A 15,645-nucleotide genomic window follows, 5' to 3' on the forward strand; every position below is an offset into this window, starting at 1 on the left:
ATGTTAATAGAAAGAAAAAAAAAAAAGAAAAGGTCCCTCCCTGAAAGTAGGCAATATATATGGGAGATGACTACACACGAGTCACCAAAACAAAACAGTAACAACAACAAACACAAAGAAATACACACACATATTAAACATGTGGAAGCACAACGGTTGCTGGGCGCTGTGTGCTCAGTGAATACGGACTCACAGGCTGTGGACTCAAGGCGGGTGCCTCTGGCTGGCTTGCCCTGGGACTGAAACCCAACAGTTCCCAGGTCCTCGCTGTCTCCAATAGAGGGAGCACTAAGTTACCTGCCACGCCATTACCTATTCACTTAATTGGGGGACCACAGTTTTGTTTGTGACAACTTCTATAGGGGAGATGCAGTCTCTTTTGTGACTGCTGGGCCCTTGGAGACTAGAACTAATTCAAGGTTCGAACCAACTTTGAAGAGGCTGAAGAAGCTACGCCCATTCCTGTGAAATCCCAGGACACCGCTACAGCTACCGGAACCCAGGCTCTGCGTAAAAGCCTCTGGCTGACACTGAGCCAACTGTATACGATTGAGAATGAAGGCACTTGGACTTTAATTTCTATGGGCTTTTGTGAGGGGATTTAGTTTGGGGGGAAGTGGAGTCATAAACAAAGAGTGTCCTATTGTTCAAATTTGGGACATTTTCGTGTGGATACAGTCTCTGTGTTCATTTCATCAAAGTCTGGTGAGCCACTTTGGACAACATGACTGGACCTAATTAGTGATACGAAATGGACCGGAGAGTTAACTTTCAGCTTAGCGTGCTGCATGGCGTTCTACCGGACTCATGGGGCCGGAGTCTTTTGTGGGCAGAAAGCAAGATGCCCTTCAGCAGTTCCAGAAGGACTCTGTGGGGAGGAGGCGAGTTCAGGCGTGTGTGAGCGCAGCAGTAGCGGGAGCAGGCGCGGCTCCGCTAAGGGGACTGCTGCCCTGGCTCCCTTCGGAGGCTGGAGCACAAAGGGCTACGACATTGGTTCTCAGCCTCCCATCGTGTGTGCGCGGCCTTCTTACCTTGTCTACATTTGCATCATCCATACAAAATACTGATATGTTTTTCTTTAAACATTCAGAGTGGACTTTAGAATCTTCGCTCATGGTAATGTGTTAGAACATGTTATACGTTTTTCTGAATACAGATTAAAATACATAGTTACTAAAATTAAAAAAAAAATGCCCGTGAGCATGCTACCTAAAGCAACTCACAGGACGCCCGTGGAACGCACAGTGTAATACACTAAAAAGCTTAAAAAGCTGGCAAATATTCAACGAGAGGGATGCATGCTACTCCACTCTCCAGGTCTCCATTCCAATCCTGATGACAGAAGGTGCTGTTGGGCAGAGATCTGGGGCCCCTCTCTCCACTGTCTCTCTCACACCATTCCAAGCAACAGAGAAAAGACCTTTCTAAGACTTATAGGAGTTCGAGTCAAGTGCTTTCTTATTGTGCCCTTGGCGTTCAGGACGCAGGGCTTCTTGCTCCCATGTTGGAGTGGGCTTGCGCGAGGATGCCTGCAGTTGCCTGGCCATTCCCGGCTCATTTCTGGAGGTGTAGTAGCAAACCCTGTTTCTGCTTGAGATCTAAGCCTCACTCTACCCAGCTTTGCTAGGGAACCCCATGATTTGGATGATAACATACATCTCAATCGCCTTCTGTCTCCTCTATTTCTCACTCGTTCAAATTCCAACACAGCATGTAGTTACAAAAACAAGTGAAAGAATGAGAGAAGAAAATGTTGATGGAAGAAGATGCATGCAGCTATGGTACAGCAAAATACTGTGTGTATATAAACATTTAATGATCGCTTGTTATGAAAAAGTGTTTTTTAAAAAATTAATGAAACTTGATACTCAAAATACTGTTGAGTTCTCCTTCCCCAACTTGGGGTTAGAGTCATGTAGCAGTCTAGTCTTTTTGGCTGAGTCTGTGCACACTGGAGCAGGGGCACCCTCCTTTGTTCCCTAGTCTCTGAGAAGCAAGGAGATATACTAGAAAGAATATTGGCCTTGGGGTCGGGCCTGGGGACAGATTCTGGATGTTTGAAGTTGGGCAAATTACCTAGGCTCCCTGAATCTCAGGTTTTACGTGTGTAAAATGGCAACAATAACCTTCCTAGGGTTGTTGTGAGGATTAAAGGAAATGCGTGTGAGTCAGCGAGACTGCCATTCAGAAAGAAATTCACATCCATGTCTAGGTATCCACTGGGCATGTCCCTATCTAGATAGTTTTTAAAGAGGTTTGGCATCTTTCCCTTGCATGGAAGTGGAGCCTGAGCGGTCGTGCTTATATTCAGAGGCCTTTTTCAGCACAGATAAAATGCCAAAACAATAAAGATTTTGATAGGATGTGTACCTTTGTGCAAACAAGCTTGCATAGCAAAATGGTGCAGATAAACGCAGATGACAATGGACTTTATACAAATAAATGAAATGATGTTTCTCTAGTATAAAAATAGATCAAATGGTAAGAGCACAAAAATAGGTGAAACGGTAACATAAACTGACTTGTGTAATCAGAGGGTCAACTCTTGACATTTTTCTCTCTAGGCCTTTTCTAATAGTTTTGTTGCTAAGGCTACAGTGTTTTTGCCAGATTGGAACAGCATTGTCAACTCTAATGAAGATTAAGTAGCTTTCCCAACTAGATTTTTTTTAATAAGCATCAGTTAATACTGCTGGCTTTCAAAGCCATGTTCGTGAAGAATGGAAAGATCTTTAAAGATCTGTTCTTAGAAAATGTAGCTCATAAAATTTGGAATTTAGCAGCATTTCTATTCCATAGTTATTCCAACACAAGTTTTTATCACGGTTACACTGAACAAAATAACTTAAAATCTAATTTCACATATTTAATTAAAACAAGAATAAGAAATTATTATTTACAACTTTAGCCAAAAATTAATTCCCTAAAGAGTAACTGAGGTTACTTAACGAACAATTCTTTTGACTAGTGGGTAAAGTGTTTCACAACTGCTCACAAATGCACACTTGATTTATTCTTTGCACAATATGGATAAGTTACAGGAAGTCATCTGAGGAAAGTGTAAATACAAATGCACCCAAAGAGACGTAGAGTTTTGTAAAGCGGAGTAAATGAAAACCAGTTTGCTCTGGACACTCAATTGCTAAGAGGATGTCAAAGGTAAGAGCCATTAGGAAACGGGTGAAGAAACACTCCTTTTGATGTGCTTGCTGAGGAGCCAGATGAGCTTCCTTGGTCATGGACAGAAGAGACCCATCTAAACTCTAAAAAATGTAGTGCAGTTTGCACGCCCGCTGATTCCGCAATTCTACTTGTGCACTAAAGCATGAGAATTAAATTAAATAATTCATGTGAAGTGCTTAGCCAACTACAGATGCTGTATTTCCTTCCTTGGATGTCTATATTTTTGTAGCCAGAAATCCCACTGTTAATTTCCAGTAAGAAAAGCTGAATATTACAGCCTTTAAAGTCAAAAGTTCACCTTAATTTGAATATTGCAGCATTAGTGACATCTGGTGGAAAATGAGTTACAATGCGGCATTATAGCTATTCTGATCTGTCCTGTCTAATAATAATATTATCACTTTCATCACATTTTCACATACCCCTTTCCCCAACTCCATGGGAGGAGTATACTTCCCTGCCCCACTGAAGTTTGGCTCAGCCACAAGACTTGGCCAAAATCAGTGGAATGTGGGCAAAAATGTCAGTGTCAAAGTTTGGAAACTAAGCTTTAAAAGTCCTGGCTAGCTATTGCCCCTTCAATGGTAGAATGAAACATGTGACCTGCAGATTTGCATGAGAATAAAACAAGCACCCCAGATAATCCACAGACTTACAGGAAAAAAAAAAAATGCTTACGGTTATTCTATGGTTGTTTGCTATGAAGCGAAAGCCAACTAAAACATGAGATCGTTATACCTCTGTGTAAAATTCCCATCCAGGCTTGACTTCCCTGTCCAATTGATGACACTGGGAGAAGAGTCCTGAAGACCGGGTGTGGTTCAGTCCCATCTGGGGCTCTGTTTCAGACCTCGACAGGCCCAATCGGAACATGTTGTTTTCATTCCTGTACCTATGGTAAGCAAAACCGAGTCAGAGTCCAGGCCAGGCCTATCAGAGGCCTATCAGACTCTCTTGGAATCTTGGCTTCTCTGTTTCACATGGTATGGAAGTCACGCACGTTTTGTTTTTTTTTTTTTCCTAGCAAATCTTTATTTAAATTCTACTTAATTAACATATACTGTAATATTAGTTTCAGGAGAATTTAGTGATTCATCACCTACATGTAACACCCAGTACTCATCAGTCATTCCCAATTCTTGAACCTGTTGGTTTAAATATCTCCCTCCTAAGGTGAGCTTCAAGGTAGAGGAAAGAAGGCAGGACAAGTTTAGCTGGAGCCATAGGCCAAAGCTTTTCCAATTGAGCTTTACCAACAAAGCTCATAGCTTTGTATTTGTATTTCTTAAATGATACATAATCTATAAGGGGGGGAAATTAGCAATGTTAGAAATCACAAATTAAAAGTGATAATATTAGGGTCATTTAATTTGGTAAATAAAAACACAAATGACAGAAATTTAAGTATTATCAATGATATATTAAGAAAGTTGCTACCAGTGAGCTTTTGTGGGGGAAGAACCACATTATTTCCGGCCATTTAGCAGAGGCATTGTGTTTCCTAAAGCAGTTACTGCTTTCTGAAAAGAATTTCAAACTTTTGTCCCAAAAGTAGTTCCAGAATTTTCAACTCTCTCCATATTTCTACTGAACTTCCATTTCTGCTTTCTTTCTCAACCTAATGTGTCATGTTATGAAGGTTATGTACAGCCAAGAATTCAAATGTTTTAATCTTACTAGTGACCACTTTGTACTATATCTCATGTTGGAAAACCAGACTCTTGACCATACCTAATTCAAAATCATTTCCATTTCTGCATAACTACTTTTCTTATTCAGGCAAGAGTTGTGGGTGGACCTCTAAAATTAGATAGCTTCAACTCTCAAGGGAATGGGCTTTCGCAACAGCATTCACTACACCCATCATCAAATACGGGGACCTACACTTGTCTTGTAGTGAGAGAATTGCCCTTTATTCTTAACAAGCAGGCAACAGGATCAAACAGATCATTCAGGTGAAATAACAAAGACAAATACATATGTGATAAATCTGTGTAGTTACTTCTTGGAAGCTTGCCATGTACTTTCCTCTCCTTCATATCTCAAACTTCAGAAAGGCCAGGACCCTGTTTCATTCATCCCAATACGTGGCACGTTAACAGGTGTTCACTTTGTAATTTTTGAAGGAATGGATACAGGCTATGTGTTTTTACTTTATAGTGAAGATTAACGAGTTAATACATATAAAGAGCTTAGAACAGTGCCTGATACTAAGCACTTAATTATTACAAAATGAGATAAGATTTAGAACAGAGATTAGAAGAGACTTTTTAGAAGTCTGCCTTCAACTGACCTTGGCAAAATAAGGAAGACTAGGCTAGCAATAAGGCTAGGAGTATAGAAAAGTTCTACAGCCCAACATACGCTAACAAATGACATGTATTATTTTATACAAACAATGATGCTTATTTTAAGTCCACAGTTATAAGATTAAAGGGGTATAATCAAAGCTTGTCCATTAAATTGAAAGCACCTCCAGACTGACTCAAGTTTGTATTCTTAGGCCCTGGTAGGTACAAGATATTATTTGCTATACTGAATCCATCCTACTATTTAACTGTGTTAATACCACACCAATATAAAAATATGTTAAGACAAATTAAAATATACATACTTAACTTTATTACATCATTTAAAGCTTGATTTTATAAAACATAAAAAGAAATGTTTAAGTGTTCTGTATCACAGGAATTTAAACAGTGGCAATATACATAGCTTTGTAAGTTCAAGTTATATAAATTAAAATCAAATAATTGGAAATGCTTTTAATACAGAAAATATACAAATAAAATAAATGGCAAAAGGACCTAACAGGAGAAGTATTTCATTACTTACAGATTATCATTAGATAATTTCAGGATCTAAACAAAGACTCTGAATATTCGGACTTCTTTTGCTGTATTTTATATTTAAATATCTCCCTACCTATATTCCGAATCAAGGTACTTGACCAAAAGGTTTAAGAAGGCATTTAGCTTTAGGCAAAAGCTTTCCATCTACAGTTACCACCTTTAAAGGAATTGACATTAACAATGTTGATGTAATCTGCTAGTTCCCTTCTGAACAATGTGCAATAATTTATACCAACCCTGTATAAAGTCATACAGGTACCAAAAAATGGAACAATTATGCACAGTTCAATAGAAGTATAATGTTAAGTTTCCCCATCTAAAAATTAACCAGTGAAACAAAATGTATCAACTATAGTTGACTTGGTTTCAGGAAAACCACATCTGAGAGTTATAAGTACATCACTGTCCTTATCTTATCCTCAGTCATTGACAGGAATTTTGTAGGCCACCATGCTATTTACTTTGTGGATTGTAGTAGTAAATAAACGAAGGGACGGACTTCCTCAGAATTGGTAATAAACTGTGGTCCCGACTCTTCCCATTTTTCAGGTACAACCAAATCTTTGTCTGTATGTATCAGTAGATCAAATGAACCTAAATTGGGGATAAGATCATTAAAGTACAATTATTTTTTTCTAAAGTACAACCACCCTTCCTGTGTCTTTCACATTTGAACCATCTATAGTGTCAGAAAAGCTAGTTTACCTTGATCTCTAATCAATTATATTAACTAATTGCTTTTCCTCAATGGAAATTTTAGTACAGAAAACACTGTACTCCTTTTACTTTATGAAAAACTCAAGTTTTTTTTTTTTTAAAGAGAAAACCACTAAAAATATTTGCAGAAAGTATAAAATTAATCATGAGACAGCATGAATCTAAGCCATAGAAAAGATAATACCTTGGTTCTGTGACAGCTGTATCCCAGTGCCCAGAACAGCATCTCGCATGTAGTAGGTATTTAGGATATATCTGATGAATGAAGGAGTAACTAAGAAAACAAAGACACAATTATAGCTATAAATCTTAATTATATACATAGAAATGTGTAGAAAATAAAATGAAAGAAATTACATCAAAATATTCAAGAGTGAGTACTGTAGAATACTTTCATTGCTTTCCTTTTCAGCACTTGTAAATAAAATGCAAATAGCATTACTTTAGCTTTATCACACTTTTCTCATTCATATAACATGACATTTATAATTAAGAAAAAACTTAATGAGCGCGTTAATTCTTAAAGTAGTAGCTTAGTCTTTTCCACAACAAATTTAAGCCAGTGTGAAGTTGTATAATACTTACAAGAAACTTCCAATAGTGGCAGAAATGTCACCGTAGCTGTGATCTGTCTGATCACTGAACGGATTTCATCTTGGATAGCTTTCTGAGACTTTTCTCTGGGTGCACTATCAAAGAAACCAATTAATTCATTTTAAGTTTTAACAAGTTATTTGAAACACAGGTAAGATTATTTATCTGATTAAATGCTTCCAAAATCAAATAAGTAATGCATTCAAAAGGAGTTTTTTTTTTTAAATGAAAATAAATATATGTCCTTAAGAAACTTAGTAGGCCCAATATGTATCTCTATTATTTCATTTATCCTTCCAATCATTTTTTAGGGTTGTTCTTAGTATCAGGTCATTAAATAACAGATGACTAGAAAACCTGCCAAGTACTTCAAGTCAGGAAAGCTTCAGCATGTCTTAAAATAAAGATAACAAGCAGTATCTAAAATATTGAATCGGTATAATCATTTTGGCATTTTTAGTAATGCCTAAATGTCTAATTTCCTATTGCCTCAAATAAGATGTTAATCGTGTATGGCGTTAATAATTAAACATTTTCTAAAACAGACCAAAGGCTTCAGGAGCAAACTCCATCATTTCATTATGAGAGATAGTTCAGAGTTTACAGGTAAGCATGCCTAGGACGATGCTAGAAATTAGCATATAATGATGGGCATCTCCCATCCAGATAATCTAAAAACTTCAGTTTAATAAGTGTCTAAAGAGGGGCGCCTGGGTGGCTCAGGTAGTTAAGCGACTGCCTTTGGCTCAGATCATGATTCCCGGGTCCTGGGATTGAGCCCCACATCGGGCTCCCTGCTTGGCGGGAAGCCTGCTTCTCCCTCTCCCACTCCCCGTTTATGTTCCCTCTCTCGCATGCTCTATTAAATAAATAAATAAAATCCTAAAAAAAAAAAAAAAGGGGGGGAGTGTCTAAGAAGTTTGTAGCATTAAATGAAATACAGTAGAGCTGCACAGTAAGCTGGGAGAAAGTCTAGGATAATACTTCATGGTTAAAAGTACCTTTCTACAATTCATGAAATGGCCCACCTAGGACGGACAGCATGGTAGCTTTACATATAGCATCATAAACACTAAAGTTTGAAATTTATGGATTTAGCCTAAGCGCAATTATGTTAAAAGTCCGTGATAGGCAAAATTCTTTCGTGAGCACAATTTGTGAGCCCAATCCTTCTCCACAGGAGATTAAAGGTCACATCTAACATACTTAGAAACAAACTACTTTATATGAAACTAGTTCAATATAAGTAGAACTCATCTAGTAAAAGAAAACAGTTTTGGAAAAAGATCTGTAAAAATGGAAGCAATTTACTTCATACTTACCTGTCATCTTTGGCAGTCTTGTCACACTCAATATCAAATTGCCACCTTTCAAGTACCTCACCACTTTCAATATTTGAGATGACAACCACCAGTTTCTGAACTGAACACTTGTATAACCAATCTCAATACATAACAAGGAATCTTTTTTGTTTCACTGCATTACAAAACAACTCTCTTCCCAGGTCTCACTTTCTATCCTCAGCAAATTCCTACCGCTAGTATTTTGGAACTCTGCCAACCTGTACAGAAAACCTGCCCCACAATAACCTAGCTCCTGTTTTCAAATTCTCAGTATTTGTACCAGATATAGTACTGAGTGCTGAAGACAGAGTAGAAAACAGGAAGTACACCCTAATCCAAGTAAGATGCAGGAGATGGCCATTAATCTAATCACTGCACCGATAAATATAAGATTCTAATTGTGGTAAACGCTATGAAGGTGCAGTATGTGACGCAATGAGAGCATAAGAGAGGAAAATTGGACTCACTCAGGGAGTTCTCACTTAACTTCAGTTCTACAAATAAATTATCATTAAATATGCAAAATGATACAGAAAAGAGTACAGGTCTTAAATATTGAAAAGGGAAGAGCATCTGACCAGAGGATTGAAAGAAGGGTAATACAACTGCAGTAAAGAAAGGGGAGAATGAACAAGGTCAGTTTGTGTAGGATACACAGGGGTCAGACCATGCAAGGCCATATGGGCCAAATTAAAGAAGTTACACTTCAAGAACCAGGGAAGTCATTACTGTATTTGAAGTATGGTGTGATGTAATTAAATTTGTATTTCAGAACTATCCTTCTGGCTGTGATGTGGAAAGCAGAGTAGAGGTAAAGAGGGGATCTAGAGACACCAATTAATTAGCAATTCAAGCAAGAGGTAATGAAGGCTTAGAGAAGGATAAGCTGGTAGAGATGGATCAGTAGATAGATTCAAGAGACTTCATGGTTAAAACTGTTAGGATTTATTGACTACTTATGAGTAAGCAAGAAGAAAGACTGAGATAGCTCCCAACTTCCTAGTTTATATCGCTAGTTGGATGGCTGATCCATTCACTGAGAAAAAGAATGCAAATGGGAGATGATGCTTAAGTTTTAAGATTTTATTTTTAAGTAATCTCCACACCCAACATGAGGCTGGAACTTAATATCTCGAGATCAAGAGTTGCATGCTCCATTGACTGAGCCAGCCAGGAGCGCCTTAAGTTTAGTTTTCAGGTATCACTGGGATAGCCAGATGAAGATATCAACGGAGCCACGAAATATATGAGCACAATTAGGAGAATTGGGTTGGATGTACATTTGTGAGTCAACTACACCAAGGTTGTTAGTGAAGCTATGTACATGTCAGAGATCATCCTAGAGAGAGATTATAGTGAGAAGAGGGCCTCAGGACAAGCCCTGAATTAATCTTGGAAATTGGGATAGTATACTCAGGAATCTGTAGTGTTTTTTTTTCTTTTTTTAAGAGACAAAACAATTTTGTAATATTTAGGGTTTGTGGGCCACCTAGGTCTCTGTTGCATAGTCTTTAAAAAACAGCCCTTTAAAAATCTGAAAACAGGGCACCTGGGTGGCTCAGTTGGTTAAGCGAGTGCCTTCGGCTCAGGTCATGATCCTGGAGTCCCGGGATCGAGTCCCGCATCGGGCTCCCTGCTCAGCAGGGAGTCTGCTTCTCCCTCTGACCCTCCCCCCTCTCATGCTCTATCTCATTCTCTCTCTCAAATAAATAAAATCTTAAAAAAAAAAAAATCTGAAAACATTCTTAGTTTGCAGGCAGTACAAAAATAGCCACTTGCTAGACACGGGCTGTCGTATGTATCAACTTTTTCTTGACATATATCAACTTTTTCTCAATTTAGCTCTGAAAAGGAAGAAATTGGGTAGTAACTTAAGGATTTGGGGTGGGTGGAAATTTTTTTCTTTTAAAACTGAAGAGAGATCAAAACAAAGAAATCAAAAATACCAGAGAAGAACTAGGATAAAATCCTTAAGGCTAGAAGAATGGGGATTCAGATTGAACAATTTGCCTCTAAGAAGAGCAATTCCTCCATTTTAACTAAAATAAAAGGGAGAAATTAAAGAGGAAGGTCTGCATACATCCGAGGTGAAGAAATATCCTCAGTGTAGTCTTAAAGGAGACAACCCAAAAACCAGTAGCTTAGGTGGGGTTTGCTTCTCCATCAAATTAAGATGATATAGATTATTAGTTGCTTACTAATAATCTTACTTTTTAGCCCTGAAGATAATCCAAAAAAAAAAACCCAATTAATCTAATTTTAAAAATAAAGCTACTTGATACAAAGAAATATATATGACTCATGAATTAAGAAAAAAAGATGACTAGTGTTTTTTGGAACTAGTTTTGGAAGATCAAATGGGGAGCTAGGGAGAAACATCCTACAACAGAAAAATTAGAAGTGAGAATCCTAAGTAGAGAAAAATATGAGGGGAAAAAGGAATAGATGGAGAACAAGTATTGATTCAATACAGTAATTTCTTGAGCTAAAGAAAAACAGTGAGTGTTCAGATAGAAAAGGCTTACTGATTAAAGGCAGGATTTTAAAAAAGACAAATGGAAATATATAAAAAATAAAACTCTACTGGGTGCTCTATTACTTAGTAGTTCTTTTCTTTAAGTTTAGTTTCCAGGTTGGATCCAATTTTATTTTCCTTTAAGTAATGATGGCTTTAAACTCTAGGCAGTTACAGAAAATATATGTTAAAAATATACAGTGGATTTTTCTCCGATAGTGAACACCATCATAAGGACAGAAAATTCCAACTTGTTCCATCTGGCTACATGAACTGCAAAAATCATTTCTAAGGAAGTTGATGGAGACAGTTTTGTGAAGCCATATCAGATTCCTAATATCAAAATATTCAACCCACTCAAACTGCAGTATGGGAAGGGTGGACTTTCTTTCAATTTATATATTATTTGCTTCCTTCCAATTAAGAATCACTATATTTGAGGCTGTAGTGTTTTATACCTTTTTGTACAGAGCTGAAAAATGACCACCAAGATGCCAGAAAATATGGGTTTCTACAAGGCCTGCAAAACTCAAAATGGTTTGCAACAATTAAATACCTTTCGGCGGTTCCACCACATTATTTAGGTATTTTATGAGCTCAGGATCCGTTGTTACAAGCAAGGTGAGTCCATATTTCTGCACTCTATTAAAGGTTTCAGATGGATATATGCCACGCTGATATAAAATGCTGTTGATGCCAAATGCTGGAAACAAAAGGAATGTTAAAGAAAAGTCATTATCACTTTGTAACTCTGGAAAATAAAACATATTTAGATGTGGCTACGTTTCATTAATGGTATAAAACCATAAATGCCTTAACGTGTTTGTGGGTGTTTTGCTGAAAGCAGAGTAGGTAAAAAGTGGCATTAAACATTCTTAAAACCTTGCTTCTAATTAAGAGAGAACACGATACCTGCATTTCTGTGGCAAAAAAAGAGAAAAGCGCCAAACGGCATTAATCTACTGTCAAAGTAGTACTACAACTCACTGTAATCCAAGTCCCAATTCAGATTATGTGGTTAGAGGGTGTCAAAATAGGCTTTTGCATCTCAGTTAGCAACTGATTAACTGTTCTCTGCAATGCTCTCAGCAAACCTTTCCCTCTTTTTCCTCCTTTTCTCCTCACAAGTCCTGCCAGATTCTATCAGAAGGCACAACTGTCCTGGTCCGGAATGGCGTTTCCTAAATCTAGTCCATCACCGCCAATACCAGAATCAAAGAGGGGCCGAGGGGTTGTTAAAAATATACGTGGCCCCCACCCCGGCCCTACGCCCTCTTAAGTCGCGGAGGCTGGGGGCGGGCGGAAAGGGCCTGGCTCTGTAGTTGAAAGCAACGCTGCAGGTGGAGGGGCTACATCGCGCCGCAGGCCTCAGCAGCACCTAGGCCTCAAGCTCCACCATTAGCAAGGAGCCCGGAGGCGGCGTCTGCATCCGCTTCTTCCTAGATTCTCCCGCCGGGCAGGAGGCTGGGGCAGAGAGAGCTTAATTCTCGGCCTCGCGGCCTCGCGGCCTCCCCTCCGCCCCCTACCGCTTCCCCCGCCTCCGTGGCTGAGCCACGGGCCTACCGGGCGGCCTGGCCTCAGTTCACCCCGCCCTCCGGCCTGCGCGAGGAGGACTTACAGAAGAACTCGGCCACGGTTTCGGCGCTCCCGCGCAGGGTGATGCCTTGCTCCCGGGAGAGCTGCAGCGCCATGGCCAGTCCTACAGACGAAGGAGTGCGCTTCCCCCCGGCAGAGAGCGACGGCGGAGACGCCCACAGCAGTTCCCCGCCACTCGTTTCAAAAGTAACGGCGCAGCACGCCCTCGGGCCTCGGCGCAGGCGCGATGAGCCTCTAGGCCCCGCCCCGTGGGGCGGGGCCTGCAGGTCCTCTGGGCGCTTTTCGGAGCTGGCCTGTCCGCAGGCGCAGGGGGTAGGCGTGGTCGCCCAGTTCTGGGTGGTCAAGCTCCGCAGGGTCCCGGCTGGGCGTGTGTAGTTGTGGTCTACTAGACCGGCCTGAGGGAAGAAGACGCCAAAACCTGGTTTGGGTTTTTTTTTTAAAGATTTTATTTATTGGGGCGCCTGGGTGGCTCAGTCGTTGGGCGTCTGCCTTCAGCTCAGGTCGTGGTCCCAGGGTCTTGGGATCGAGCCCCGCATCGGGCTCCCTGCTCCGCGGGGGGCCTGCTTCTCCCTGTCCCACTCCCCCTGCTTGTGTTTCCTCTCTCATTGTCTCTCTCTGTCAAATAAATGGATAAAAACCTTAAAAAAAAAAAAAGAATTTATTTATTTGAGAGAGAGAGAATGAGAGAGAGCACATGAGAGGGGGGAGGGTCAGTTTCAGATATTTTAAATACTTAAATATTTACGTGGAATTACTTTAAAAGAAAATTTTGTTGCACACCATATTCAAAATGCTAAAAATTGTACACCTTGAGGTGTTGAAAACATGATCTTATGAAAATATCAGCCATTTTCACAGATCTGAAAAAAAGCTACTGAATTGTACTATATGCCTACTTAAGTTTTTGTTAGCTAAGCAAATAGATTTATTTTGAGATATGCAAATATGAATAATTGCCACTGCATTAATTCTACCACATTGTTAGGAATCATGACCTTGCATTGCAGACTCTAAAACGGATCTGAATTTGAAACCCTGAGAACACTAGCGATAGAAGGGCAATGAGAAACATCATTATAAGGGCTCCTACAGCTTCTTTTAGGAGGAAAGAATCTGATACACATATGAACCCTGTTTATAAACAATACAAAAAGAAAAGGTCATTACTGCATCAGAATTACCATCATAAAAAATATTATAAATAATATTAAAGTCACACTGAGTCAATAACCACAGGGTTTTATTATCTTCAACACTACTGACAGCTTAATAAAATATGCTTAACAAATCATTTGTTTGAAAACTGAAAACGATATTCCTATGTAATTACAGAAACAGTGTTTTTAAAAAGTGGATGGCAATATTTATTTTATATCCATCATCTGATTTTAATACAAATATCTTGCCAATAAAAATGTTACAGCTTTTAGAGATAAGAAAAAAATATGAAAGAAAGAAAAGAGAAAAGAAAAAAGTCTCAAACACAGGACCCAGAATGTCAACTAATTCAGCACAGTTTTGCAGTGTCAAGTAAAAAGTCTCTCATAGAAAGTTACATGGAAGTGTAAAACTTCGGTTTCTGGACTTTGATCCAAGCGGTCAAACTGGTCCTCATTAGTAACTCCTATTTCCATTATATGTCAAATATTCTCAAGCTTTTGCCTAGTACAAAACAAAGCAATAAGAAGTCAATCACGTTACCCCTACAATACTAAATGATCTAAAACATAACCCACAATGGCAGAAATGATTAGTAACTAATGAAAGGTAACATTATTTTAATATGCTGTCAAGAATAACAACAGCTGTTAAAGTGGCATTAGCACCCGGAAGCCTTCATTTGCAAATGCATGAAGATTAGAGCCCTTAATTAACACAGTAGTATCTCAGGCGGGTAGAACTGCAAAGTTGTCTAGAATGGTGAGGGTGGGAGTTTCCATATGTTGTAGTTTACTAGTCTCCAGTTAATTTTTATGCCAATAGATTATGTTCTGAATTGTTCAACTGACACTCAAATTCACATAAACAGGCTGTGATTACTAAAAAGCATCTATGCTCCAAGCTTGTAGCTTTGAACTAGGTGCTTAGCTCTGTATTTGAAGATAGTTATAGGAAACAATGTAATATAGCAGCCGAACTGCTTTCAAGGTCAACCAAAATTCACGGGTATTTAAATGAGAATTTAGGGATGCCAGAAACCTTCATTCTGTTCAGTGACTACTACTGAGTACAGATCATTCAGTTTGGGAATAGGATAAAAAAGCATGCATGAATGTCATGCATGGAAGTAGTTCCATCAACATGCCTGTTTACCGGCACAGATGGCCAATCTAAGTGAATCCAAATTTATTTTAAATTTAAAAACATGTTAAATGTTTCTACAGAACTGTCTCATGGGGTCCTGAATCACACACAGTACTCATTTTACACTTACAGAGTGTAACAAACAGGATAAAAGCAGAGTAACAGCTTCTAGTTAAAAGAAAAAAAAAAAAATCCTAGCTATAAAGTTAAAATGTCTGCAATAAGTTTTTACCACAACCATATGAATCACACTGGGTTTAGAAGTTTGGAATTTTTATAATCAACTACTGTCTAATCTCTCAATCTTAAATCTCTAGTTAATGCCACCAAATATAAGCCCAAACAGGAACCTCTGACTACACACAAGCTCTTAGATCGTATTCTTTAAACTGACAACTTTCAGCACTTTATACTTAATGAGGGCCTGTACTACTCTTAAATATTTTACACTTTCGTTTTCCAAGTTTTACTCAACATAAACTCTTAGAAATATATAAGAATATATATACACATACATGTCATAGAAAGTGGTCAGCCTATT

At 38.8% G+C, this 15,645-nt stretch overlaps 2 protein-coding genes across 11 annotated transcripts in view; both read right to left on the reverse strand.

Moving 5' to 3' along the window:
* LOC135363534 (rho GTPase-activating protein 20-like) overlaps positions 1–3,239 on the reverse strand; it is a gene marked incomplete at its 3' end in the record, with an annotated part of 41,747 nt that extends 38,508 nt beyond the window's left edge. The window contains exon 1 of the mRNA XM_064584016.1: positions 3,040–3,239. Coding sequence (XP_064440086.1) covers positions 3,040–3,239 — 200 coding nt within the window. The remainder of the gene's footprint in view (positions 1–3,039) is intronic.
* LOC135363615 (mitotic spindle assembly checkpoint protein MAD2A-like) overlaps positions 1–15,645 on the reverse strand; it is a 30,699-nt gene that overhangs the window by 12,133 nt on the left and 2,921 nt on the right. For 3 of the 10 annotated variants that reach the window (XM_064584835.1, XM_064584836.1, XM_064584834.1), the window contains exons 2-7: positions 12,823–13,195; positions 11,761–11,907; positions 8,669–8,789; positions 7,338–7,441; positions 6,937–7,026; positions 19–6,629 (exon numbers count right to left, since the gene is read on the reverse strand). In XM_064584835.1, the coding sequence (XP_064440905.1) occupies positions 6,493–6,629; positions 6,937–7,026; positions 7,338–7,441; positions 8,669–8,789; positions 11,761–11,907; positions 12,823–12,895 (672 nt within the window). In that variant the 5' untranslated portion in view covers positions 12,896–13,195 and the 3' untranslated portion in view covers positions 19–6,492. Of the gene's footprint in view, positions 1–18; positions 6,630–6,936; positions 7,027–7,337; positions 7,442–8,668; positions 8,790–11,760; positions 11,908–12,116; positions 12,577–12,822; positions 13,196–15,645 lie in introns of those variants that run through there. The other 7 variants (XR_010409471.1, XR_010409472.1, XM_064584838.1 and 4 more) reach the window with 6 other exon arrangements.

This window comes from Mirounga angustirostris, unplaced genomic scaffold (genome assembly GCF_029215605.1).
Source record: "Mirounga angustirostris isolate CCGP_5_RB_7025 unplaced genomic scaffold, mMirAng1.0.hap1 SCAF_2, whole genome shotgun sequence".
Lineage (NCBI taxonomy): Eukaryota > Metazoa > Chordata > Mammalia > Carnivora > Phocidae > Mirounga > Mirounga angustirostris.